The sequence below is a fragment of the Grampus griseus genome (genome assembly GCF_964374135.1).
Source record: "Grampus griseus genome assembly, chromosome: 4".
Lineage (NCBI taxonomy): Eukaryota > Metazoa > Chordata > Mammalia > Artiodactyla > Delphinidae > Grampus > Grampus griseus.
The window spans coordinates 8,857,432-8,883,012 of NC_138997.1; the positions used below are offsets into that span (position 1 = coordinate 8,857,432).

Here is a 25,581-nt window from a genome sequence, read left to right on the forward strand (position 1 = left end):
GGTGGCAGTGGAAAAGGGAGACATGGGGAGATCAGGCATATATTCTGAAATACAGGTAAACTGATCAGCTAAAGACCTGGATGGAGGATGTGAAAGGAAAAGAATCAAGTTTTTGGCCCGATCAACCAAATATGTACGCTCTATCTGCAAACGCTAAGAGGACTAAGTGAGGTGAAAATAGTGTGCCTTTCAGTAGTCAGGGAAAGTTTCTGGAGTTCTGAAGGCTTGAGCTGGGCTTTTTAGCCTGGATAAAATTCAGACGGGAGGCATAAAGCCCTCTCAAAGGTAAGGCAGAATTAAAAGTTACATATTCTGTTAAGTAACTGGAAGGTATTTTGAAGACACTTGTCTGCCTTGCCTGAAGAGTTTCCTTGAGTAATTGTGAAACATATGGTTGAAAAGAAAGGAAGGCTGGATAAAGAAGGGCCTTGAATAACAGGATTAGACCTTGGGGCTTCATTCTATGGGCAACGGACAGCCACTGGCTAACCCGGCTAGTAACTTTCAAATTTCCGGTATAGTATATTAAAGGAAGTACTGCCAAAAGCCATTTCATGTATTCCAAAGACAGAGATTTATGGAGATGCATTTATAAAATGGTTGAATTCTGAGAAGATCAGGAAGATTTCTAAAGAAAACGCTACCATAAATCGCATTTTACACACATACAATCCACACCCACATTCTCTCTCTCTCACACACACACACACACTCTCTGAACCACCCGTCATAACATGAGCACCTCCCACCCCATAAGTCTTTGCAGTTTCTTTTTATAAAGGAATCAATTAGTTTCCAATAAGGAAAAGGAATGTGTAAAGGAGGAAAGAAATTTCATTCTTTCTATAAAGAATGAAAACACAAATATTTGTTAGATATAAGAAATATACTTTTTTTCTCAAACAGTTCCAGGATATTTATCACCTAAAAAATAGGCACTTTGTTGAATTTTTTACCCCCTTAAAGCCTTAATTTTCTTTCTTATAGTTGCCTATATTTTTTAAGTGTGAAAAACTAATTTCTATTTGCAACTGAATTCTACTTCCAAATACATACATTAATGGTTCAATCCTTGTTACATTTCAATAAACCTTAGGTCTAAAAATATACATTTATTTCAAAATGTGAGCCTAGGCATTTGGAATGATCAGATCTGCTAGTTCCTATTAACCAAAGGCAGTACCTATTAACGAGATGATACCTGAGGTTACAGAGAGTCTAAAGAATGTAAGGACCTCCCGGTCCAGGGACAAGGCCTTTGTTCCTACGTAACACTGTGGATGGAGTTATCTAATTCCAACAGAAATAAACCTACTATAGTAAAAAGTCTATCAAAAAAGCGACACTTTTACAACTTCCTAGATATTATGAGACGGGTTAACGAAAACATTGAAAGGTTATTTGTAAACTTGGGGATTTGGCATGCTGTGGCTAAACCCTATTGAGATGAGAAAGGCCAAGTTTTTAGGATACATGAATATAAGAGGATAACAGCTTTCTCAGAGCCCAAAATATTTATAATCAGATTTTGTTATACTATTTGGCAAAGTCAGATTGTGAGTAAGGCCCTAAATGATCAGATATACTTGCCAAAAATGAGAGAACAAAGAAATGATTCAATTCACTTGGACAGAACACCCCATTACTCCTCGAAAATCTTTGTTAAAATTTATCTTGAAATTTGGATGTGGAAAGCAATATTATTAGATAGCAAAATAGAATTGCTGAGATAGTATGTTAATTTGGTTTGATAATTGTGATCAAGAGGAATAAATGGAAGAAGTGTATTAAACCAGATATTTTGAGAAATAATAAGAGACTGTGAGTGCTATGATACCTCACTCAGAGACAGCCTTCCTTCAAACTTGAAGGGAAGAGAAGGAGGTTGGGGAAGAAATCTTCAAGCAGGGTCCACAATATTAATACATTAATGGACTCCTACATATACTCATCATGATGAACAGCTAGATGTCAATGCCTAGAGCATAAGAAATTGGTCTTATACATCTCTATATTTCTGATGATGCCTGGCACAGGAGTTTACACACAGCATAATTCTCATAAATATGAATCAGATGAATGGATGAATAAATAGACAGGTGAAGGATGGACAGCACATACCACAACTGTATTTTCAATATCTATGAAGCTAAGATGACTTTTTTAAATCAGTAGAACAAATGTAAGCAGGAACTAGGGCGCTAGGAAAGAAATTAGTCTCTTTAAGGTCTCATTATGGTTAAAGCAGAAGAATGCTTAGTGACATAAATGTTGAATAGTGTGGAATATTACAAATACCATTTATTATGCTTTTGTTATGAATTCAATACATACTTATTAAAGGAAATTGAAGGAAGTGTAAGTAAGCAAAGGGAAACAATAAAATGACTGTAATCCGTGACCCAGAAATAGTCACCCAGTTGCAGTGTTTCCTCAAGGAGGGCTTTTGGAGGGTACGATGCCTGGGGAGCATTACTAGTATTTAACAAGTAAGGCCCAGGGCTGGGAAACATCCCACAGTGAATGAGAGAGTTCCCCAAAGCAAAGAATTACCCAGCTGGAAATGCAAAGAGCGCTTCACGGAGAAAAACTGAGCGCCGGGTGCATTCACCCCAGATCTTTGTACACACGTACAACACACACGGTTGTTCTTGATAAAAACAGGTTATACTATACAAACTGTTCATATTGTTTTATTATATGTGCTTTCCACTTAATGCAGCAAGAGCTTCCTTCCTCTCCATCAATTATTCTTTTATACCAACATTTTGATGACGGCTCAGAGTAACCACCGTATAGATCAACCATAATGTATTTAACTAAGTCCCTATTGTCAAACTTCTAGTATTTTTTTTTGTTTTTGGCGGGGGTGGTATGCGGGACTCTCACTGCTGTGGCCTCTCCCGTTGCGGAGCACAGGCTCCGGACGCGCAGGCTCAGCCGCCATGGCTCATGGGCCCAGCCACTCCGCGGCATGTGAGATCTTCCCGGACTGGGGCACGAACCCGTGTCCCCTGCATCGGCAGGCGGACTCCCAACCACTGCGCCACCAGGGAAGCCCTCTAGTATTTTTTTAAATTTTAATATTATAATCAATGATGAGGTGAGCATCCTTATATTTAAGTTAATCATCATTTAAATTCTTTGAAATGAAACTGTTGATTTAAAGAATATGCATAATTTCAATGCTTTTAATAGAGATTTCCAACATGTCCTCAAGAACGATTTGTATCAATTTTTCACCAACCGTATTGTTGGAAGGACATTTCCAACATAAAGTTGCTGAAAATGTAACACCAACTGAACCCCAGCTAACAGCTGGTCCCCTCCCTATCCCACATCCAAGTAGAAGGTGCAGGGACTCATAGCTGAGACAGTGAAACTAAATTATTAAAGTTCAAATACCAGACCCTTTCTTCTTATTCCATCAGTAAAGTATAAAAAGAAAAAAGAGATTTTCAGGGGAACAGATTTGAAGTGGAGCATTACAGTTTGTCTTTTCCCGTGAACCCTCCTCTGTGGAGGCACTCCTCGCAAGGTTGGGGATGTCTGTGAGCAAGGAGACTGGTGTCTTGTTCCCTGGCGGGATGCTGCCTGAGGAACAGGGCCTGCTGAGCTTTCCCAGTGCCGGCAGAGTGTGAGGCAACAACTACAGAGACCTGGTGGCTGACATACAACATTGGCAAGTTCAGACTCAATCTCCATCACCCCTGCATACTCTGACTTCTAAGAGTTAAGGCTGGTGTGGGAAGGATTCCTAGGTTTCCCATGGGTCCAAATCAGGCCTTGGAAAGAAGTGTTGGCAGGCTCTGGCCAGCCAAAACGTGGAGACAATGACATGGTTGTCCCAGACGCCCGAGGTGAGCAGGGGACCAGCCAGGCACATTGAGGCCACATCAGACAGTCACCCAGGACATCAGTGGCTGTGTGGAATGAAAACCAAAACCCATCAAGAGCAAGGATATTCCTGCCCCCATCCCTTGTCCTTTCGCCCTTTGCAGACCTACCATTCCATTTTAAGTGAACTTGGGGAGAGGGAGCTTTGAGCTCATGTTAAGCTCTGGCAACAAATAAATCTTGAATTTGATTGAATATTTATACAATGAGTCTGTTTTATACTAAAAAGAACTAAAATAAGATTAAATACAAGTCCTTAAACATTAAACTAGGCCTTAGCGCTTCTCATGAAGGTGCCAAAGTCAGATGAGCATGGGGGCGTTGCTCCTCTGGAACGGCTCCCATTCTAGAAAATTAGCTTGAGGAGAACCTCTCTGGCCTCTTCCCTTTGAAGGACTTCCTGGCCTTTGAGGAAAAGGGAAAAGGGCCAAGAAGATGCCTCAGCCAATCTTCACAGTTGCAAACTACTTAGACCTGCCCCCATCTAGGAGCTTTGTCAGGATTTGGTACAAAAGCTTCGTATGAATAGAGTCCTCTCTTTGGCCTTGTCCCAAGGGATCTTATAGAAAATGGGTATAAAAGAAGAGGATTTGGATATGGGGTGCTGAGTCCTGGTCATCTCTCTAAATACCTCTAACCCAGAACCAAGAAACAAGGCGTCTTAAGAAGAGGAGGAAAAGAGTGAGTGGGGACAGCGTCAGTTAGCCTGGGGCGTCTCAAACCTGTGTTCCACAGAATACCGAGAACTACTCTCCAAGGGTTTTGCGTCCAAAAAGCAACAGGAAAGACAGCAACTATATCCCTAACACAACATATTAGGGCTCTAGATTTTCTTTAGTTTAAAAGAGATTTTTAACTTTGTTTCCTCCAGTGTTTCCCAAAATTGTTTCTTTCTAATTCTAACATGTATGTACTAATCAGTGGAACCATACTGGGGAAATCGAACACAAAATCATAGTAGTATGACTTTATGTTATTTAATAGACTGTTCAGTGAATGTTTTTTCCCTTTTTTGTGTTTACAATTTCCTTGTTAAATATCATCGAAATATAAACAACTATAGAAGAGACCTTCTATAGTCATATATCTAACACAACTTAGAGAAAACGTAGGTTCCTCTTAGCAAAATGTTATAACTACAATGCATTGCGGTTGGTTGTTTATCTTTTGTCTGCCATACCTCATTTCATTCACACTCCAACTCTGTGCAGTGACTGGCCAGTTACAGATGAGTAGGTTCGGTTTAGAAAGGTTAAATGAGTTGCCAGAAGTCTGGCAATGCGAAATTGAACAAACTGGCCTAAAATTCAAGCCATTAAACAAAGACTCAAAACATTTTGGACTCATTTAATCCAACACTGTTATTTCACAGAGGAGAAAATCCATGCTCAGAGGGGTAAAATGGCGTCATCCAAAGAGACAAGACCAACTCCATGTTCCCTGACGTAAAGCACATGCCCTCTGCGCTAAGCCATGCTTCTCCTATAGCTGACCAAATCCAATGGTGTGGGTAAACCAGGAACCCAGGACAAAGATAGAGGCCAGCTGGCTATCATGGTAGATGAAACAACAGATGGAGAGCAGCTTTAGTCAGAACACTTGTGATCTGCGCCAAACACAAATGTTCCCTTCCCTTTGCAGGAAAAATACCATGGAAGAAGGACTGCTACTATAAGCAGTTATTAGTATTTAGTGGAGATTATTATTTTTAAAGGTGCCTATTTTACGTATGTTGCAATGTTAGAAATTAAAGGTGAAGTATTTTTAATGACATCATATGCTTTGCGTGATAATTATATTAAGCCACAAATTCAGGGACATAAGTAGGAAGGATGTGCCTCATCCATTTCTGCTACAGATAGTATATAATACACAATCCACTGAGTAAAAACTGGGGCCTTAAGGCAAAGCTGTATGTACCAGAAAACCCGTATGGCAAGAAACAGTACAGTGTATAATGAAAGGGCAATTTTCTGCTTTTTTGAGGATCCCCCACAATCAAATGGGATAAAATGTGTATACGTGCTCATTGGAGATGATTTGCTAATATGGCTTCTCAGACTTACATCATCCCCTTAAATTCTATGTGATTTTCTTAAATTATAAATTCACATTATTCTTCACAATCCCCAAAGCTGCAACTGAATTCATTCTTATGATTGGAGCTCCAAATACATTCATCATACTATGTAGTTGTGAAGAACACACAAGAAAAATAAGATAGCTTCCACCTCTAATCAGGAAGATAAAATATATATTCTTTCTATTTTTTTTTTGTTCATTCGATTGTTTATTTACTCAACAAACATAATTTCTGTCTCAGTGTTCTTTTTATTAATGTACACTATAGCTTTAGTAAGAATTAAATAATACTTTTCTTAATACATCTGTTTAGTGACACCAGAATTACCTGGTAAAGGGGAATATTTAAATTGTAAGATATACAAATGTTTGGTAAAGTTTTAATGAAGTTTTTTAATAAAAGACTTACCTCATATTTGAGTTGACAAACTACTCATTTCCCCTCACAGAAGAACAATTAGATACGATGAATCGCCCAAGTCTAGTTCCCATAATTACGTATTTGCATGCAAATCGGCATCTCATCTATCTTATTTCTGTTCCTCTAAAATTCAAGTAAACATATTTTGTTCTAGATTTGTGTATATTTTGAATATTTTGAGAACCTAGGACCTCTTTTTCTATTGTCTCTTGATAAAGCAAACACCACCATCAAACATCTCCCTGAAAATTAGAAAACTAAAAGCCTTTCTTTCAAGGGACAAAAAAATCAAATTATTCTTACTTTTTAGGAACACACAAGTTGATCATCATTGAAGTGTGGAATAAGATTACTGTATATCATAATAAATAAACACACCTTATTTCTTTTATTCCTGCCACTTAAAATTATTGTTACTAATGTTGTTTTTCATTGAATTACAAGGTGGAAATAGGGCTCAGATGGTAATAGAGCTTTTAAAAAAACACCTAAATTTGAAATCATCTGACACATAATAGTATCTGATTAATGAAACACTATCAAAAATATCATGTCATCTTTGCATGTGAAGGGACAGTAGCAATACACGTTAGCCACAAGCACAATGACAATGAGTTCATAAAAGTATGGGTATTGCTCTCACACTGCATTCAGCAAAATTGCAATCCATGTTAAGCATTTATGAAGGAATAAACCAATCGCACAAATATGATTTAAAGCTATTTGCTGGTGTGCCCTGGAGCAGTTCTATCATACCCTTCTTATAATATATTTCTCTAACAAACAAAACTATCATCACAATTGGTTTTCTGAAGACTGAAATGGGATCTGTACTCACATATGTACTGCAGGGTTGTAATGCTTACACATTATTGTTTTATGACAATTTTAAAATTTATTGTTTATTGTTGTATTACACAATGCTTACACTGGTCCTAGGATTCAGGTGGAAGTGTTTTATATTTTAGGTGTGTCTAAACAGCTAAAATGTTGTAGTTCTTATCTCTGTGTGCGGTAATTTCACAGTCTACTGACAAAAACAAAATTTAAAGATAATACTTACTGAGAGGAAAAGTCTCTCTCATGACTAACAGAAAGCACTTTTTTCCCTATAATGGATATACACTTGTTACAAATATATGCTCTCAAAGACCAGAGATGCTCGTTCTTCCCAGGGGTAAATATATCGGTCGCCTGCCTGGATTGCACATTTCCTGAAGGCAGGAGCCATCCACGTGTTATTCGCCTTTGTATTCCCCATGGTGCCCAGCTGGGCATCAGCACATACAAAGTACCCATTAAATGACTGAATGCTATTGAATTTTAATGAAAAGTTAACCGTAGGCCTATGTCCCTTACAATCTTATATATAATTATAGGGTGCTTTCCTACTTACAACCTTACAAGATTAAGGGTCATTAAGAATCGTGATTCATCCATCCTGAACCCAGTGAAATACTATTAAATACACAGAAATCTCATCATAATGGACGAGTTTCTTAGTGGAGACAGTTTACGTAACACTAGTAGACTTTCACACGAGTATAGAATATTGACTTTTACATACCACATTGCAAACTATTACTAATCATATTCATTTTGAAACAAATCAATTAGGTCAATTAGTTTTTTTCTTTATTTACCACATTATGCTTTCATCTAAGATTACAGTGATATTAGCCGTATACACTGCTTCCACCACAAACACAAATCAGGCAGAGCATTGTGCCTCAGAAGTTTTAGTTTAGGTTTAAATACAACTAACAGTCATGTTGGTTATGTTCTAAGGTCAAGCACAAGGTAAGACTCAAACTTATAATTATTTGAGAAAATACACTGTATCAATCATTAATAAATATCAAAGGAAAAAGTTTACTGTAAATTAAAATACTTCACTAACGTTGACATCTCGTATTACCTTCTTATAAACAATATTAAGATCACGTCTGTGATATGCGTATGCTTCTTCAAAGAAATCTGAAAGGTCACCTGTGACCTTTGGCTTATTTGTGAAATCAGCATCAAAGGAGCTAGCTGATGCCAACATTCATCATCTGATTAATCATTTAGTTAGAAGGTCCGTAACACTCAAGTGTTTAGAAATAAATTTGGATCAAGCTAAACACAACAGCTCTGGTTAAGTCAAAGGAAATAAGGACACTTAAATGTTACAGATCACAGTGTCAAATCTGAACTTTTTCATTTCTGCTTTGTTTTAGTCACCTAGCACACATTTGGTGAGCTGTCCTCTTACAAACTAAGGCAGGGTTACAGATCATACGTGCTTCTATACATCTGACATCAGTATTTTCTGGGTAACTGTGCTGGGGATATTAAAAATTGTTTATAATATGATCTAATTTTTCCAAAATGGCACTGATTAGGAACTTGATTATGATTCTGAAGAAAAAAATAAACAGATGAAACCTGAATATTTCAAGTATCTGAGGCCATAAATATTTCAAGCTTATTTCTTCCATAAAACCTATTCATCTCCATGTAGATAGGGCAGCGCCTAAACGGGATGTGATAATGAAGTTGACTGCTGTACTATCTGTCAGGCAGTGGCTTTATAGCTTATTCAGAGCTTTCACTCTCTACATGTGCAGAAAATTACAAAAATATAAACCTCAGGGACACCAAGGATCCAACTGTTCTAGGGTGTTCCAGATAGCATTAAAGAGATGCTCATGTATTCAGTAAGGATTTATTTGAGCAGCAAACACATGCAGAGCACTACTGAGGGGTTGGAATGGAGCAAACACCGTAGTGAACCGCTCTATATTGTAAACACAGACGCACTACGTAATAACTCTTACTCAAGGGCCTTTCTTTTATAATATTCTTGGTACAAGAAGATCATTTGTTCTCAACAGAAGTGGGAAACAAGTTTTATTTATATAACATCACTGTTTGTTTGAACTTAAAACTTGAATACCTCTGCCAATGCATTTGTAGCTTGTTTCTATTGTGCTAATCAGGTGAATGACCTTCAGGAAGTGACTTGTATGGCTGGTAACCTCTTGTGTGTACATAGGTAAAAACAGAGATGTATTATTCTGATGTATTAAATAAAGAAGCTAGTAATACTTGATCACAAAAAATTCTTAAAATTCGGGACATCCTATTTGTCCTTTAATCTAGTATCGTATAACTAGGAATTATTACTAAGGGTGGCTTCATTCATACGATCAAACTCACAAAAACACTTAGGTGTCTGTGGTCATACCTCTCATCAGAAAGAGATGAGTACAACAGAACAAGCATTCCCGAAGAGATGAATTTAGCAAATAGAAAGAGAAAAATAAAAATGAGTACTAGACCTCTTGGTTTAAAAAAAACACAAGAAATCACAAAAGGCAGGAAAGAAAGAAAAGAGAAAGGAAAGGGAGGGAGGAAGGAAGGAAGGGAAAGAGAAAGGAAGAAAGGAAGGAAGGAACGAAGGAAGGAAGGAAGGAACGAAGGAAGGAAGGAAGGAAGAAAGAGAAAGAAAGAAAAAGAAAGCAAGGAAAGAAGGAAGGAAGGAAGGGAGGGAGGGAGGGAGGAAGGAAGGAAGATTTGTCCCCTCATCAATCTGGGAATGATGGGCCAAATACCCTCAAAGGGCATACGGGCTGAACACCAATGCAGCCAGTCCTTGTGCAGTGTTCCTGATATTCAAAGGGAGAAACCAATGACCAAGAGAACGGCACAGCCATGAATCCACTTCAACAAGCTAACACCTAGTAGCCCTGCTTATCACATTCCTCTTCCACCAAGCCGTGTGAAATGCATCACTGAATCTCGTTGATATTATTTCCTGTGTAGCCCTTGAATTAATCCCTTTCTTTCTTTTTCCCTCACCAACACCTTGGTATTCACAATCATCTCCTCCTTCTATCATAGCCCACTAACTGGTCCCTGGTTTCCTCTCTTTCCTCTTTTTAATCTGTTTCCCACCCTACAGGCAGAGACATCATTTCCACAGGCAAATTTATAACCTGATGTCCAGATTAAGTGTTTAAAATGCTTTAATAGGTTCCCTTATTTTTAGAACAAAGAACAATGTCTTTATCATGGCCAACTGTGACGTGGCCCGGCTACATCCTTAGTTTCTCTGGTCTCAGCTGTCCTCTTTGATTTGCCATGCTCCCCTCCTACCACGTTAGATCTCCTCTTGCTGATGCTTTTGCCTGGAACGCTTTTCCTCTAACTCTCACTTCTGAAAATTGCTAGTCATGTTTTGGATCTCAGTTCAAACATCACTTCCCCAGGGAAGCCTTTGTATTGCCTCCCCCTCCCCCTTACCCTGCAGTAGCTGGGTCAGGTCTCTAGTTAGATATTCTTGGCATTAGGTACTCCATTGCATTTATCACAGTTTATAACTACACACTTATTGTGTGGTGATTAGATGATTACTACTGATATCTGTCACTAGACTATAAGCACAATGAAGAGAAAAAATGTATGGTTTTCTTATCATTTTAACCTCAATATCTAGCAAAGTTTCTGGCACACAGTAAGCAAGGATTATTTCTTCAATGAATAATGAGTGTCAAAATGGGAGTCATTAACAAGCGGTTAAAGCAACAATAAAGTGCTTACTGCCATTCACCAGCATCACTTTGATAAGAGTTTGAAGGATTAAATTATTTCGAATTGCATAACGAACAAATTCAACAATTTTGTTTAAATTCGGGAATTTTGGGCATCCCGTAGATGTGGCCAAAATGAAAGTTTAGTAGCATCTTCCCTGAATTACTACAGAAACTCAGAACTTTACTGCTAAATTGGGATTTAACAATTTTCTAGTATATCCCTCATTATACAAGAAAGAGTCTTAGGAGATCTTCAAAAGGTCATTTAGCCTGTTCGTGACAGAGCAGGGATGAAAATCAGCCATTTAAACTCCCAGTTCAATTTTTTTTGGCTACAACTATGCTGTAATTTCTAGGTTTATGGCTTCATTTTCATATTAGAAATTTGTAAGACCCTACCAGTACCCATAAGAGAAATATCTCCAAATGGTTAATTTTGTCACATCATTTAGGTTTCTGCTTTAAAAAACATTAAAACAAAGAGCAATATTTTTAGAAAGGTAAAAAGCAAGCCCAATTTTGTAAGAAATGAAACATTTTCATGCCTTATTTGCAATTCACATTGTACGCCTCGCCTTAAGTGAGGTGAGATGCAGGGTGAGGGTGGGATGCAGAAGGTACATGCTTCCCTGGTTTCTTAATATTCTGAAGTAAAGAATTTTCCCAGTTAAACCTGGTTGTCCAAATTTCATTTATGAAAAGCCAAAAGCAAGGTAAATTTTGAGGAAGGGGCTGGAGAAATGACCTTAGTAGATGGAAGAGCTCTGCTGGTACCCAGGCTGTTACAATTGGTTATGTGACCTTGGACTGCTTACTTCCCCTCTGTAAATTTCCTCGTTTGTACAATCAGGAAACTGATCTAAATCATGGGCTCTGTCTGTTGATGGGCTTCCATGATCCCACTAAGCCCTTTGGTGTGTGTATGTGAGTGTACATTTTTCTGGGAAGAGGGTCCATAGTTTCTATGATGTTGGCAAGGATCTGGGACACAAAACACATTAACTGCGTTTGTGCTAAAATCTGAGGGTCCCTCTGAACTTTGGAAATGGAATAAAGCTGTACATAGAATTATAATTTCAGATGGAAATAGGAATTAGTATAATTATTAGCATGAGTAATAAGATAGCTTGAAAAGCATAGTCTGTACAAAGGAATACTACTATCATCAACCATACATTCAAGTATTAGCTGAAGAACTTCACTGGAAGCCCAGTCCAGATTTTCCAGAAGTACCATCAATTGTTCCAGAAAATGTAACTACATGGGATAAAATCTCAATATGTCACAGGTTTTCAGTCCTTCCTGTTTATTGATGTTTTAATGACCCATCAAGATAGGTCTGCTACATAGGATTACATGGAGCGGAAACAATCCAGAGTAGTCTGTCAGCAAATAAAGATACTGTCTTATAGTTTGCAGGATATCTATTCCAAAGCATTTTGATGATAACTTTTGGATGGCTGAAGAGCCACGGTTGCTATACTACACACATATTTACTAAAGACACAGAAATAAAAGTCACTTTCTTATCACTGATTTCCTTCCTTCTCTCCCTTCTTAATGTAATAAACATTCCTTAATTGTCTCCTATGTGTCAGGGCACTCTTCTAGACACTTGTGAAGTATCAGTGAACAAACTATTATCTTCTGCTGTCGTGGTGCTTACATTTCAGAATGGGAGAAATGAAATAAACGATATGCATAAAAATAAGTTAGCTATTATTTTTAAAGGTGATAAATGCTTTGGCCAAAAAAAAATAAAAGAAAGAAAGAGTAGGGAAATTAGGAATACCAGAGATGAGGAGAATGGTTCCAATTTTAAATAGGTCAGAGAGGGCCTCACTGAGAAGGTGTTGATTAGTAAAGACCTGAGGAGATGAGGGAGTGAGGCAAATGTATAATCTTGGGGAAGAGCTTTCCAGACAGTGGGAAGAGTCAAGGCAAGGGTATGCTTGATGTGTTCAAGGAATAGCAAGGAGGCACTATGGCAGGGAAAAAGTAAAACTCATTCTGCTGCTAATCATGTTACTGACAACGGTTTAATCTCCAAAATATACAAACAGCTCATACAACTCAACAACAAAAAACAAACAACCCAATCAAAAAATGGGCAGAAGACCTTAATAGTCATTTCTCTAAAGAAGATCTATGGCCAGTAGGCACATGAAAAGATGCTCTACATCACTAATTATTAGAGAAATGCCAATCAAAACTATAATGAGGTATCACCTCACACCAGCCAGAATGGCCATCATTAAAAAGTCTACAAATAACAAATGCTGGAGAGGGTGTGGAGAAAAGGGAACCCTCCTGCACTGTTGGTGGGAATGTAAGTTGGTGCAGCCACTATGGAAAACAGTGTGGAGGTTCCTCAGAAAACTAAAAATAGAATGACCATGTGATCCAGCTATCCCACTCCTGGGCATATATCCAGACAAAATTATAATTCAAAAATATTACATGCACCCCTATGTTCATAACAGCATCCTTCACCATAGCCAAAACATGGAAACAACCTAAATGTCCATCGACAGATGAATGGATAAAGAAGACGTGGTACCTATATACAATGGAATACTACTCTGCCATAAAAAAAAGAATGAAATAATGCCATTTGCAGCAACATGGATGTAACTAGAGATTATCATACTAAGTGAAGTAAGTCAGAAAGAGAAAGACAAATACCATATGATATCACTTATATGTGGAATCTAAAATATGGCACGAATGAACCCATCTACAAAACAGAAACAGACTCACAGACATAGAGAACTGACTTGTGGTTGCCAAGGGGAAGGGGGGCAGGGAGAGGGATGCACTAGGAGTCTGGGGTTGGTAAGTGAAAACTATCGCATTAAGAATGGATAAACAACAAGGTCCTACTCTATAGCACAGGGAACTATATCCAATCTGTTGGGATAAACCATAATGGAGAAGAGGATTAAAAAGGAATGTATTTATGGATATAACTGAGTCACTTTGCTGTACAGCAGAGATTGCCACAGCATTGTAAATCAACTGCACTTCAGTTAAAAAAAGAATCATTCTGCTGCTGTGGTCAGGAAATTGGTAAAATTTCATCTTCCAGTTGACACTTCATTTTCTATTGCTCACTCGTTTAAAATGAAAGTCATAAGAACTCTTGAATAATCTTCCTAGAGTCTCATATTTGTCAAGAAAGGCAAAGTCAGAATTCTGAGAACTGAAAAACCACCCCAAAACAATGATCTCTGGTTGGTAACGTCGTTTAAGTCTCTCAGTTTCCACAGACGTATATTTGGCAATGAACTGTTATGCAATAAGCAGATCTGCCCTTTAATAAGAGATGATGTCACTATAAAGAAATCAAGTAAAAGATCTTCATTTTTGAACATTTAGAGATTGGGCACAAAGCATTTGCTATATTCCAACAAAGAGAAATTCCAAGATTCATAGCTAACATAAAAGCACCCATTCTTTCTGAATGTCACTGTTCTTTTGGGCATTTGTTAAACTGTCCATTTCATTAACTTTTTTCCGGAAAATAAAACAATCATGATTATTGTACAATTTTCATGGCATTTATCTGGGTGAATACCTCCAAAAGGAATACACATATAAAGGTAGTACTTTTTTATGAGGGAAGGTCAGTCAGCCCTCCCACAAGTAAGCATCTTATTCCTGCCTAGTGCCTTGCCCTGAAAACTCACCATGATCCACAAACTTACATATAAAACAAAAAAATGTACACAGCCATACCTTGCCCAGCTGATCCTTTTTGCCAAAGCCAGTGGCAGCTGCAATGCTCCCTGCTCCTTCCACTGTCTTCTGTGCTACCGCAGTCACCCCTGTCACCACTGCCTCTCCAACATTTGTCACTTGCTCTTTGGTCTTCTCAGCCACTGAAATAAATCAAGAATGACAGATTAAGGGATGATGGAGCGATCGCCACTTAAAATAATTTCATTTCCACTAGACATCAACTTCTAAAGGCCTATATTTGCACACGTAGATAACTAAAGAGTAAGAAGAAATAAAAGCTCCCAAGATTTCTAAGTGAGCGTGGCTTAGCCAAACATATCAATAGAATCTTTGCTAAGATAGTCTGTTGTAATCATGCAGATATTAAGAGGTGTTTCAAGCTTAATGATCACAAATTTAGAACACTAAGCAATTTCAGTTTGGTTTACTTTTTATTAAGGAAAGTTTACAGCAAGCAATGCTTACAGGGGCAGTTGTATCAAACTTAGCACAAAATTTATTTCAATTTCAATGCCAATTCTTTGATCTCACTCAGGATGTTTGTTTCATCACACCTTCTGAGACACAGAACACATATGTGCTCTCACATGTTACCATCAGAAATAAACAATAGAGTAAGGGAAGATTATGAAGGAACTTTGATCCTTTTATGAAACATCAGATAGTTGAAACAGAAGGGGTTTTAGTGATGAGACTGATTTTCAACCATTTTAATGGGAACAAAAGAGCTAGACATAAAGTATGAAAATGAAATGGTTTGTTGAGCACACTTACAATTTCTTTTCATTAAAAAAATATAATATGGTGATTCAGTAGATTTTTAAAAATAAGTTAAAATTTTAAGAGGGTATAAACAGTTCGGGATTAGACTTAGAAGAGATTTAATCTCACATCAAAACTTCTCTAAGACTATATCTGATATAACTGTTAATTTAATCTTTCTATATTACCTCCATACAAATATCAAATAAAGGAAGTTGAAATTAAAAAGTTTGTTTCAATTAAATGAAGAGTTTTATGTTAAAGAGGTAAAAGATGAGATTCTGCACTGTTAACAATTTCAAGGTCAATAGAGAAACAAAACAACCCTTCACCTAAACTTTATAACATTTATACTCATAAAGCCTTGGTCTTGCATTCTTACCTATATCTATGTAACGTTTGCCTTCTTTTCTGAGGAATCCGAAGAGTTGCACTATGTTAGCTGTTAAGTGTTATGTGCTAGTCACATGATTATTGTACAGATTTCATGTCACCAGTTGGGAGAGGCCAGTGATTAAACAGTAATCGTGTGGACAAAACAACTGGGTTTTGAAAACACTATGTAGGTCAAGGAAGCTGAAGAGGCTGTAAGGACAAAGACCCTCACTCCTCAGTCCAAGGCAATGTGGGGAAGCAGATGTGACCCTAGAGTCTAAAACCAGGAAGAGTTCACAACAGGTGATATGGTTGATGCCTGCTAACTAGTCATGGCTATTCTCAATGCAAAGTTCAGTTTAAATGCCGGTGAAAAGCTGTACTGGAAATCTCATGTTTTTAAACATTTACAGAATGTTGATGCTTTAAAAATAGTGAATGATGGGCGCTAAGTTTTCATTTTTTTCTTTTCTAAGAACATGAATAGAAAATTTTACTTGAAAATGAACATTTCTTGTTACAAAATCTCAAAGACAAATATAAATTTTGATCTTTTTACAGATTCATTTTTCTGCCAGCCACAAAAGTTTATTTTTATAATTCGAGATTTACATACATATACACTTGTTTAATGCACATAAACTGCACGGTAAAATGCACTTTGTACTTCATTATAATTTTATTAGATTTTATCTCTGTAAGAGTTAAGTAAATTAGTAACATTACAAAATGGCAGAGTTTACATGTAGCAAAGATACACACATTTTAAAAGATTTCTGTAGGACTTGATTTATCTAGTGTTTTATTCACTGACCTCGAACTCCTTTGTTAAAACCTCAAATGTCAACCTCCATGTTAAAAACCTCCCCTCCCAACAAATGTCCTTGTTCCTCCTCCTGTGGTCCCATAAAATTTTAGGTGTATCTTTACTACTGAACTGTTGTTTTGCACCATAATTGTTCCTTGCCCAGTATGTCTCTCCACCTCCAGCATGCACATATGTGCGTGCATGTACACACACACACACACACACACACACACACACACACACACACACACACATACACACACGAACCCCAAAACCCATGTTTACATTTTGTCATTCTGGAGAAAACTCAAAAATTCTGACTTTGTCAACAGTTATCCTTGCAGCACATCTCCACAGCCTCCATTAGATGGTAGTATTAGTTGTATTCTTTAATTTTTACCGCAGGCTCTGAACCTTGAAACGTGGTTATCTGCTTTCTCAACCACATGGATTCTCCTTCAACTATTAAAATGGAAAGCTGTTACTCTACATAAGCTCCCTTCATACAGCATAGTCTACAACCGTCTGATATCCATTTCTTATAAAAATCATGCTTCATAACATCCCATTTACAGAAGGTCCCTAGAGGGCAGTTTATATATACCTTGGATTGGATTGGAACAGAGCAAACATAAGCTGAATACTCGTTTTTTTTATTTGATGATTAACTTAATTTTTTAAACATCTTTATTGGAGTATAATTGCTTTACAATGTTGTGTTAGTTTCCGCTGTATAACAAAGGGAATCAGCTATACATATACATATATCACCATACCTCCTCCCTTGTGCGTCTCCCTCCCACCCTCCCAATCCCACACCTCTAGGTGGTCACAAAGCACACAGCTGATCTCCCTGTGCTATGCAGCTGCTTCCCACTAGCTAGCTAGTTTACATTTGCTAGTGTATATATGTCAATGCTACTCTCTCACTTCGTCCTAGCTTACCCTTCTCGCTCCCCGTGTCCTCAAGTCCATTCTTGAGGTCAGCATCTTTATTTCTGTCCTGGCCCTAGGTTCTTCAGAACAATTTATTCTTTTTAGATTCCATATATATGTGTTAGCATACAGTATTTGTTTTTCTCTTTCTGACTTACTTCACCCTGTATGACAGACTCTAGGTCCATCCACCTCACTACAAATAACTCAATTTTGTTTATTTTATGGATGAGTAATATTCCATTGTATATATGTGCCACATCTTCTTTATCCATTCATCTGTCAGTGGACACTTAGGTTACTTCCATGTCCTGCCTATTGCAAATAGTGCTGTAATGAAAAATGTGGTACATGACTTTTTGAATTATGGTTTTCTCAGGGTATATGCCCAGTAGTGGGATCGCTGGGTCGCATGGTAGTTCTATTTTTAGTTTTTTAAGGAACCTTCATACTGTTCTCCATAGTGGCTGTATCAGTTTACATTCCCACCAACAGAGCAAGAGGGTTCCCTCTTCTCCACACCCGCTCCAGCATTGTTTGTAGATTTTCTGATGATGCCCATTCTAAAAGGTGTGAGGTGATTCCTCTTTGCAGTTTTGATTTGCATTTCTCTAATGATTAGTGACGTTGACTATCCTTTCATGTGTTTGTTGGCAATCTGTATATCTTCTTCGGAGAAATGTCTATTTAGGTTTTCTGCCCATTTTTGGATTGGGTTGTTTTTTTTGATATTGAGCTGCATGAGCTGCTTGTATATTTTGGAGATTAATCCTTTGTCAGTTGCTTCATTTGCAAATATTTTCTCCCATTCTGAGGGTTGTCTTTTTGTCTTGTTTATGGTTTCCTTTCCAGTGCAAAAGCTTTTAAGTTTCATTAGGTCCCATTTTTATTTTTGTGTTATTTTCATTTCTCTAGGAGGTGGGTCAAAAAGGATCTTGCTGTGATTTATGTCATAGAGTGTTCTGCCAATGTTTTCCCCTAAGAATTTTATAGTGTCTGGCCTTACATTTATGTCTTTAATCCACTTTGAGTTTATTTTTGTGTATGGTGTTAGGGAGTGTTGTAATTTACTTCTTTTTACATGTAGCTGTCCAGTTTTCCCAGCACCACTTATTGAAGAGGCTGTATTTTCTCCATTGCATATTCTTGCCTCCGTTATCAAGCATAAGGTGACCATATGTGCGTGGGTTATCTCTGGGTTTTCTATCTTGTTCCATTGATCTATATTTCTTTTTTTGTGCCAGTACCATACTGTCTTGATTACTGTAGCTTTGTAGTATAGTCAGAAGTCCAGGAGCCTGATTCTTCCAGTTCCGTTTTTCCTACTCAAGACTGTTTTGGCTATTTGGGGTCTTTTGTGTTTCCATACAAATTGTGAAATTTTTTGTTCTAGTTCTGTGAAAAATGCCATTGGTAGTCTAAAAGGGATTGCATTGAATCTGTAGATTGCTTTGGGTAGTAGAGTCATTTTAACAATGTTGATTCTTCCAATCCAAGAACATGGTATATGTCTCCATCTGTTTGAATCATTAATTTCTTTCATCAGTGTCTTAGAGTTTTCTATATACAGGTCTTTTGTCTCCTTAGGTAGGTTTAATCCTAGGTATTTTGTTCTTTTTGCTGCAATGGTAAATGGGAGTGTTTCCTTAATAACTCTTTCAGATTATTCATCGTTAGTATATAGGAATGCGAGAAATTTCTGTGCATTAATTTTGTTTCCTGCTACTTTACCAAATTCATTGATTAGCTCTAGTAGTTTTCTGGTGGCATCTTTAGGATTCTCTATGTATAGTATCATGTCATTTGCAAACAGTGACAGTTTTACTTCTTCTTTTCCAATTTGGATTCCTTTTATTTCTTTTTCATCTCTGATTGCTGTGGCTAAACCTTCCAAAACTATGTTGAATGATAGTGGTGAGAGTGAGCAACCTTGTCTTGTTCCCGATCTTAGTGGAAACAGTTTCAGTTTCTCGCCATTGAGAACAATGGTGGCTGTGGGTTTGTCATATATGGCCTTTATTATGTTGAGGTAAGTTCCCTCTATGCCTACTTTCTGGAAAGTTTTTAATCATAAATGGGTGTTGACTTTTGTCAAAAGCTTTTTCTTTACCTATTGAGGTTATCATATGATTTTTATCCTTCAATTTATTAATATGGTGTATCACATTGATTTGCGTATATTGAAGAATCCTTGCATTCCTGGGATAAACCCCACTTGATCATGGTATATGATCCTTCTAATGTGCTGTTGGATTCTGTTTGCTTGTATTTTGTTGAGGATTTTTGCATCTGTGTTCATCAGTGATATTGGATGTAGTTTTCTTTTTTTTTGATATCTTTGTCTGGTTTTGGTATCAGGGTGATGGTGGCCTCGTAGAATCAGTTTGGCAGTGTTCCTCCCTCTGCTATATTTTGGAAGAGTTTGAGATGGATAGATGCTAGCTCTTCTCTAAATGTTTGATAGAATTCGCCTGTGAAACCATCTGGTCGTGGGCTTTTGTTTGTTGGGAGATTTTTAATCACAGTCTCTGTTTCATTATTTGTGATTAATCTGTTTATATTTTCTATTTCTTCCTGGTTCAGTCTCAGAAGGTTGTGCTTTTCTAAGAATTTGTCCATTTCTTCCAAGTTGTCCATTTTATTAGCAGATAGTTGCTTGTAGTAATCTCTCATGATCCTTTGTGTTTCTGCAGTGTCAGTTGTTACTTCTCTTTTTTCATTTCTAATTCTACTGATTTGAGTTTTCTCCCGTTTTTTCTTGATGAGTCTAATGGTTTATTAATTTTGTTGATCTTCTTAAAGAACCAGCTTTTAGTTTTATTGATCTTTGCTACTGTTTCCTTCATATCTTTTTCATTTATTTCTGATCTGATCTTTATGATTTCTTTCCTTCTGCTAACTTTGGGGGTTTTTTGGTTCTTTTTTCTCTAATTGCTTTAGGTGTAAGGTTAGGTTAATTGAGATGTTTCTTGTTTCTTGAGGTAGGACTGTATTGCTATAAAATTCCCTCTCAGAACTGCTTCTGCTGCATCCCATAGGTTTTGGGTCATTGTGTTTTCATTGTCATTTGTTTCTAGGTATTTTTTGATTTCCTCTTTAATTTCTTCAGTGGTCTCTTGGTTATTTATAGTGTATTGTTTAGCCTCCATGTGTTTGTATTTTTTACAGTTTTTTTTCCTGTAATGTATATCTAGTCTCATAGCATTGTGGTCAGAAAAGATACTTGATATGATTTCAATTTTCTTAAATTTACCAAGGCTTGATTTGTGACCCAAGATATGATATATCCTGGAGAATGTTCCATGAGTGCTTGAGAAGAAACTGTGTTCTGTTTTTGGATGAAATGTCCAATAAATATCAATTAAGTCCATCTTGTTTAATGTGTCATTTAAAGCTTGTGTTTCCTTATTTCTTTTCATTTTGATCTGTCCATTGGTGAGAGTGGGGTGTTCAAGTCCCCTACTATGATTGTGTTACTGTCGATTTCCCCTTTTATGGCTGTTAGCATTTGCCTTATGTATTGAGGTGCTCCTATGTTGGGTGCATAAATATTTACAACTGTTATATCTTCTTCTTGGATTGATCCCTTGATCATTATGTACTGTCCTTCTTGGTCTCTTGTAATAGTCTTTATTTTAAAGACTATTTTGTCTGATATGAGAATTGCTCCTCCAGCTTTCTTTTTATTTTGCATGGAATATCTTTTTCCATCCCCTCACTTTCAGTCTGTGTGTCCCTAGGTCTAAAGTGGGTCTCTTGTAGACAGCATATGTACGGGTCTTGTTTTTGTATCCATTCAGCCAGTGTATGAGTTTTTGTCGGAGCATTTAATCCATTTACATGTAAGGTAGTTTTCAATATGTATGTTCCTATTACCATTTTCTTATCGTTTTGGGTTTGTTATTTTAGATCTTTTCCTTGTCTTGTGTTTCCTGCCTAGAGAAGTTCCTTTAGCATTTGTTGTAAAGCTGGTTTGGTGGTGCTGAATTCTCTTAGCTTTTCCTTGTCTGTAAAATTTTAATTTCTCCATTGAATCTGAATGAGATCCTTGCTGGGTAATCTTGGTTGTAGGTTTTTCCCTTTCATCACTTAAATATGTTCTGCCACTCCCTTCTGGCTTGCAGAGTTTCTGCTGAAAGATCAGCTGTTAACCTTATGGGGAGTCCCTTGTATGTTATTTGTTCCTTTTACCTTGCTGCTTTGAATATTTTTTCTTTGTGTTTAATTTTTGATAGTTTGATTAATATGTGTCTTGGCGTGTTTCTCCTTGGATTTATCCTATATGGGACTCTCTGCACTTCCTTGACTTGATTATTTGCTTTCCTATATTAGGGAAGTTTTCATCTATAATATCTTCAAATATTTTCTAAGTCCCTTTCTTTTTCTTTTCTTCTTCTGGGACCCCTGTAGTTCGAATGTTGTTGTGTTTAATGTTGTCCCAGAGGTCTCTGAGACTGTCTTCAATTCTTTTCATTCTTTTTTCCTTATTCTGCTCTGCAGTAGTTATTTCTACTATTTTATCCTCCAGGCCACTCATCTGTTCTTCTGCTACAGTTATTCTGCTATTGATTCTTTGTGGAGAATATTTTATTTCATTTATTGTGTTTTTCATCGTTTGGTCTTTAGTTCATCTAGGTCCTCGTTAAAACATTTCTTGTATTTTCCCCATTCTATTTCCAAGATTTTGGATCATCTTTACTATCATTACTCTGAATTCTTTTTCAGGTTGACTGCCTATTACCCCTGCATTTGTTTGCTCTGGTGGGTTTTTACTTTGCTCCTTCATCTGCTGCGTATTTCTCTGTCTTCTCATTTTGCTTAACTTACTGTGTTTGGAGTCTCCTTTTCACAGCCTGCAGGTTCATAGTTCCTATTGTTTTTGGTGTCTGCCCCCAGTGGGTAAGATTGGTTCAGTGGCTTATGTAGGCTTCCTGGTGGAGGGGACTGGTGCCTGTGTTCTGGTGGGTTAGGCTGGATCTTGTCTTTCTGGTGGGTAGGACTGCGTCTGATGGTGTGTTTTGGGGTGTCTGTGAACTTACTATGATTTTAGGCAGCCTCTCTGCTAATGGGTGGGGTTGTGTTCCTGTCTTGCTAGTTGTTTTGCATGGGGTGTCCAGCACTGGAGCTCGCTGGTCAGTGAATGGAGCTGGGTCTAAGCATTGAGATGGAGATCTCTGGGAGAGCTCTCACCAACTGATATTATGTGGGGCCAGGACGTCTCTGGTAGACCAATGTCCTGAACTTGGCTCTCCCACCTCCGAGGCTCAGGCCTGACACACCAGGCCGGAGCACCAAGACCCTGTCAGCCACATGGCTCAGAAGAAAAGGGAGGAGAAAAAAGAAAGAAAAACATAAAATAAAATAAAATGAAGTTATTAAAATAAAATATAAAAAGTATTATTAAAATTTTTTAAAAAATAAAAAAAGAGAGCAACCGTACCAATAAACAAATCCACCAATGATAACAAGCGCTAAAAACTAAACTAAGATAAACATAAAAATCAAAAACTAGTCTTTAGCATACCCCAAGTCTACATTTGCTCCCAAAGTCCACAGCCTCGATTTTGGGAATCCTAACCACAAGGCCACCAGGGAACTCCCCGTTTTAATTTTATACCCTAATTTTTTATCAAAAATATGTATGAAATAGTCATGTAAATACTTTTCTCCACTAGCTGCAAAAATGTAGCTCAAGATAGATCCACTATAAAGTGATAGTAAGTAACACCTAGATAATATATACTATTTGCCTTCAGTATTCTATATATTTATATATATTCATTCACTGAATTCTTTTACAGATGAGGAAACTGAATCACATAGAGGTTATGAATCTTGCAGAAAAATCACACAGCTAGTAAGGGGTAAGCAGAAATTCGAACTAAAGTGGTCTTGCTCCAGTGTTTATGGTCTTAACCACAATACAGTATTAATATTCCCGTTTGGGGCTTCCCAGGTGGCGCAGTGGTTGAGAGTCCGCCTGCCGATGCAGGGAACACGGGTTCGTGCTCCGGTCCGGGAAGATCCCACGTGTCGCGGAACGGCTGGGCCCGTGAGCCATGGCCGCTAAGCCTGCATGGCCGGAGCCTGTGCTCCGCAATGGGAGAGGCCACAGCAGTGAGAGGCCCGCATACCACACACACACCAAAAAAAACCAATATTCCCGTTTGATTTTCCCAATTTCTATTTTATAATTTATCAATAGGAGCATGTTATTTTTCTGAAGGCTTGTTATGTTTACTGTTTCCTGATGATATGAATTATATTTCTGATTATATCTCTTGTTTTACCACACCTGTCAGAAAGCTTGGAGTACGTACAAAATGAAACTCAATCACAGCAAGTCTGTGGGCTTTTAAGGTTGTTAAATTGTGATTTTTCCCTTGATTTTTCTGTTTCTATCATTATCCTCCTCCTCTTCCTCATTATCACCACCATAATTTTCGCTATTCATTTACTGTAATCTTCTTACAGACTTATTAAAAATCTTGGTGAAATTAAGCCAAAAAGAGACAATAAGTAATTTACTGATCATCCCAAGGGTGTTTCCTAAAATGTCGTCTGAATCATCAAGGAAATGTTATAATTCATATATTGTAGTGTCAGAATATTTCATTATACACTACAGAAAATTTTAATTCATTCCTTGAAAATGGCAATCCTTATGTGATATTTATGCTATTGGTTTGCCAAGAACACTAAGTTTTGGTTGAATACTCAAATCCACACTACTATAAACAATTAAACTGGTTAATTCAGTCATCATTCTTGACAGTTACACACACTGTGCTTTATTTATCTACAACAAATACTTAAACTACTTAAAAATATTTAATAAAGAATCAAGATTTTTAAAAAGGATTAAAAAAAAAAGAATCAAGATTAAACAAAGCTGATGTTCCCTAGAATGCTCCTCTATGGGCAGAGTGGTTATTTACATTCACATTCTGAATGATCAGTGCTAGGGCTATACTGCTTACTAGATATTTTCAATATCATCCCTGGATATAAGCTCCACAAAGCTTACCTGTTGTCACACCATGAACCACTCCTTCCTTAGTTTTGGATCCTATAAAAACAAACAAATTGAAACCATAAGTCTCAAAGTCGCCTTTACTGCTAATGAGCTACTTTGAAATACATCTAATGGAAAAACAGTATCTCAATCTTCAGAAGCCCATGTGTTAAGATATCTGCAGGGGGGAAAAAAATCTAAAACAAAGAAATCCAGCAATCACTACAACAAATAGGCGAAAGCAAAGCTAACAGGATGCTTTCCAATTATGATTTTAGCACAGAGTGATGACTTTTCAACCCCTTGTGTCCCACTTCCCACATCAACTTACAGAGGGGGAAAAAATGTTGAGATAACACTGGGGCTGGGTGGGTAGGTGATTTTGCATTCAGAATTGCAGAAGTTCTACCAAAGTACAATACAAAAGAGATTAGGTAACCCATGAAACATAAACAGATGGGGGAGCGAGAGAAAGAATTCACATTTGTTGAACACCTATTATGTAAAAGGTATTTTACATCTCATCTCATTTAAACTTTGTAATACCCATTTCATATCATGCCCATTTTATTCCATATGAAGCAATTACAACTTAAAGTTAAATGATTTGCCTAAAGTCACATAGGTAATAACTGGCTACAACCACATTCAAATTAAGGGCTCTATGACCCTAAGCCCATATTTTCTACGAAGCCAGGCAAACCTTTAGAAGGAATGCAGTACTTTATCATTCAAGTATGATTAATGCCAGCTTCAAGAAGTGGCAAGATAGGAATTTTCCCCAATTCTTGACCATTACTAAGCTTTTACACAATTTATTAATATGTGTCATTAAAACTAAGTTTGTGAACAATTTTATTCATAAGTCCTTTAACGTTGGATTTTTTTAGTGTAATTGATACCAGCTTTTTCATAAAATGTTTTTGAATAACAACAAAATGAAGATTCATTTGAAAACTACCCTATA

General features: G+C 37.2%; 1 protein-coding gene across 1 annotated transcript in view; it reads right to left on the reverse strand.

Moving 5' to 3' along the window:
* The window catches only part of SNCA (synuclein alpha), a 128,626-nt gene that overhangs the window by 93,082 nt on the left and 9,963 nt on the right, over positions 1 to 25,581 (reverse strand). Inside the window, exons 3-4 of the mRNA XM_082653195.1 lie at positions 24,627 to 24,668; positions 14,716 to 14,858 (exon numbers count right to left, since the gene is read on the reverse strand). Of these exons, the coding sequence (XP_082509321.1) occupies positions 14,716 to 14,858; positions 24,627 to 24,668 (185 nt within the window). The remainder of the gene's footprint in view (positions 1 to 14,715; positions 14,859 to 24,626; positions 24,669 to 25,581) is intronic.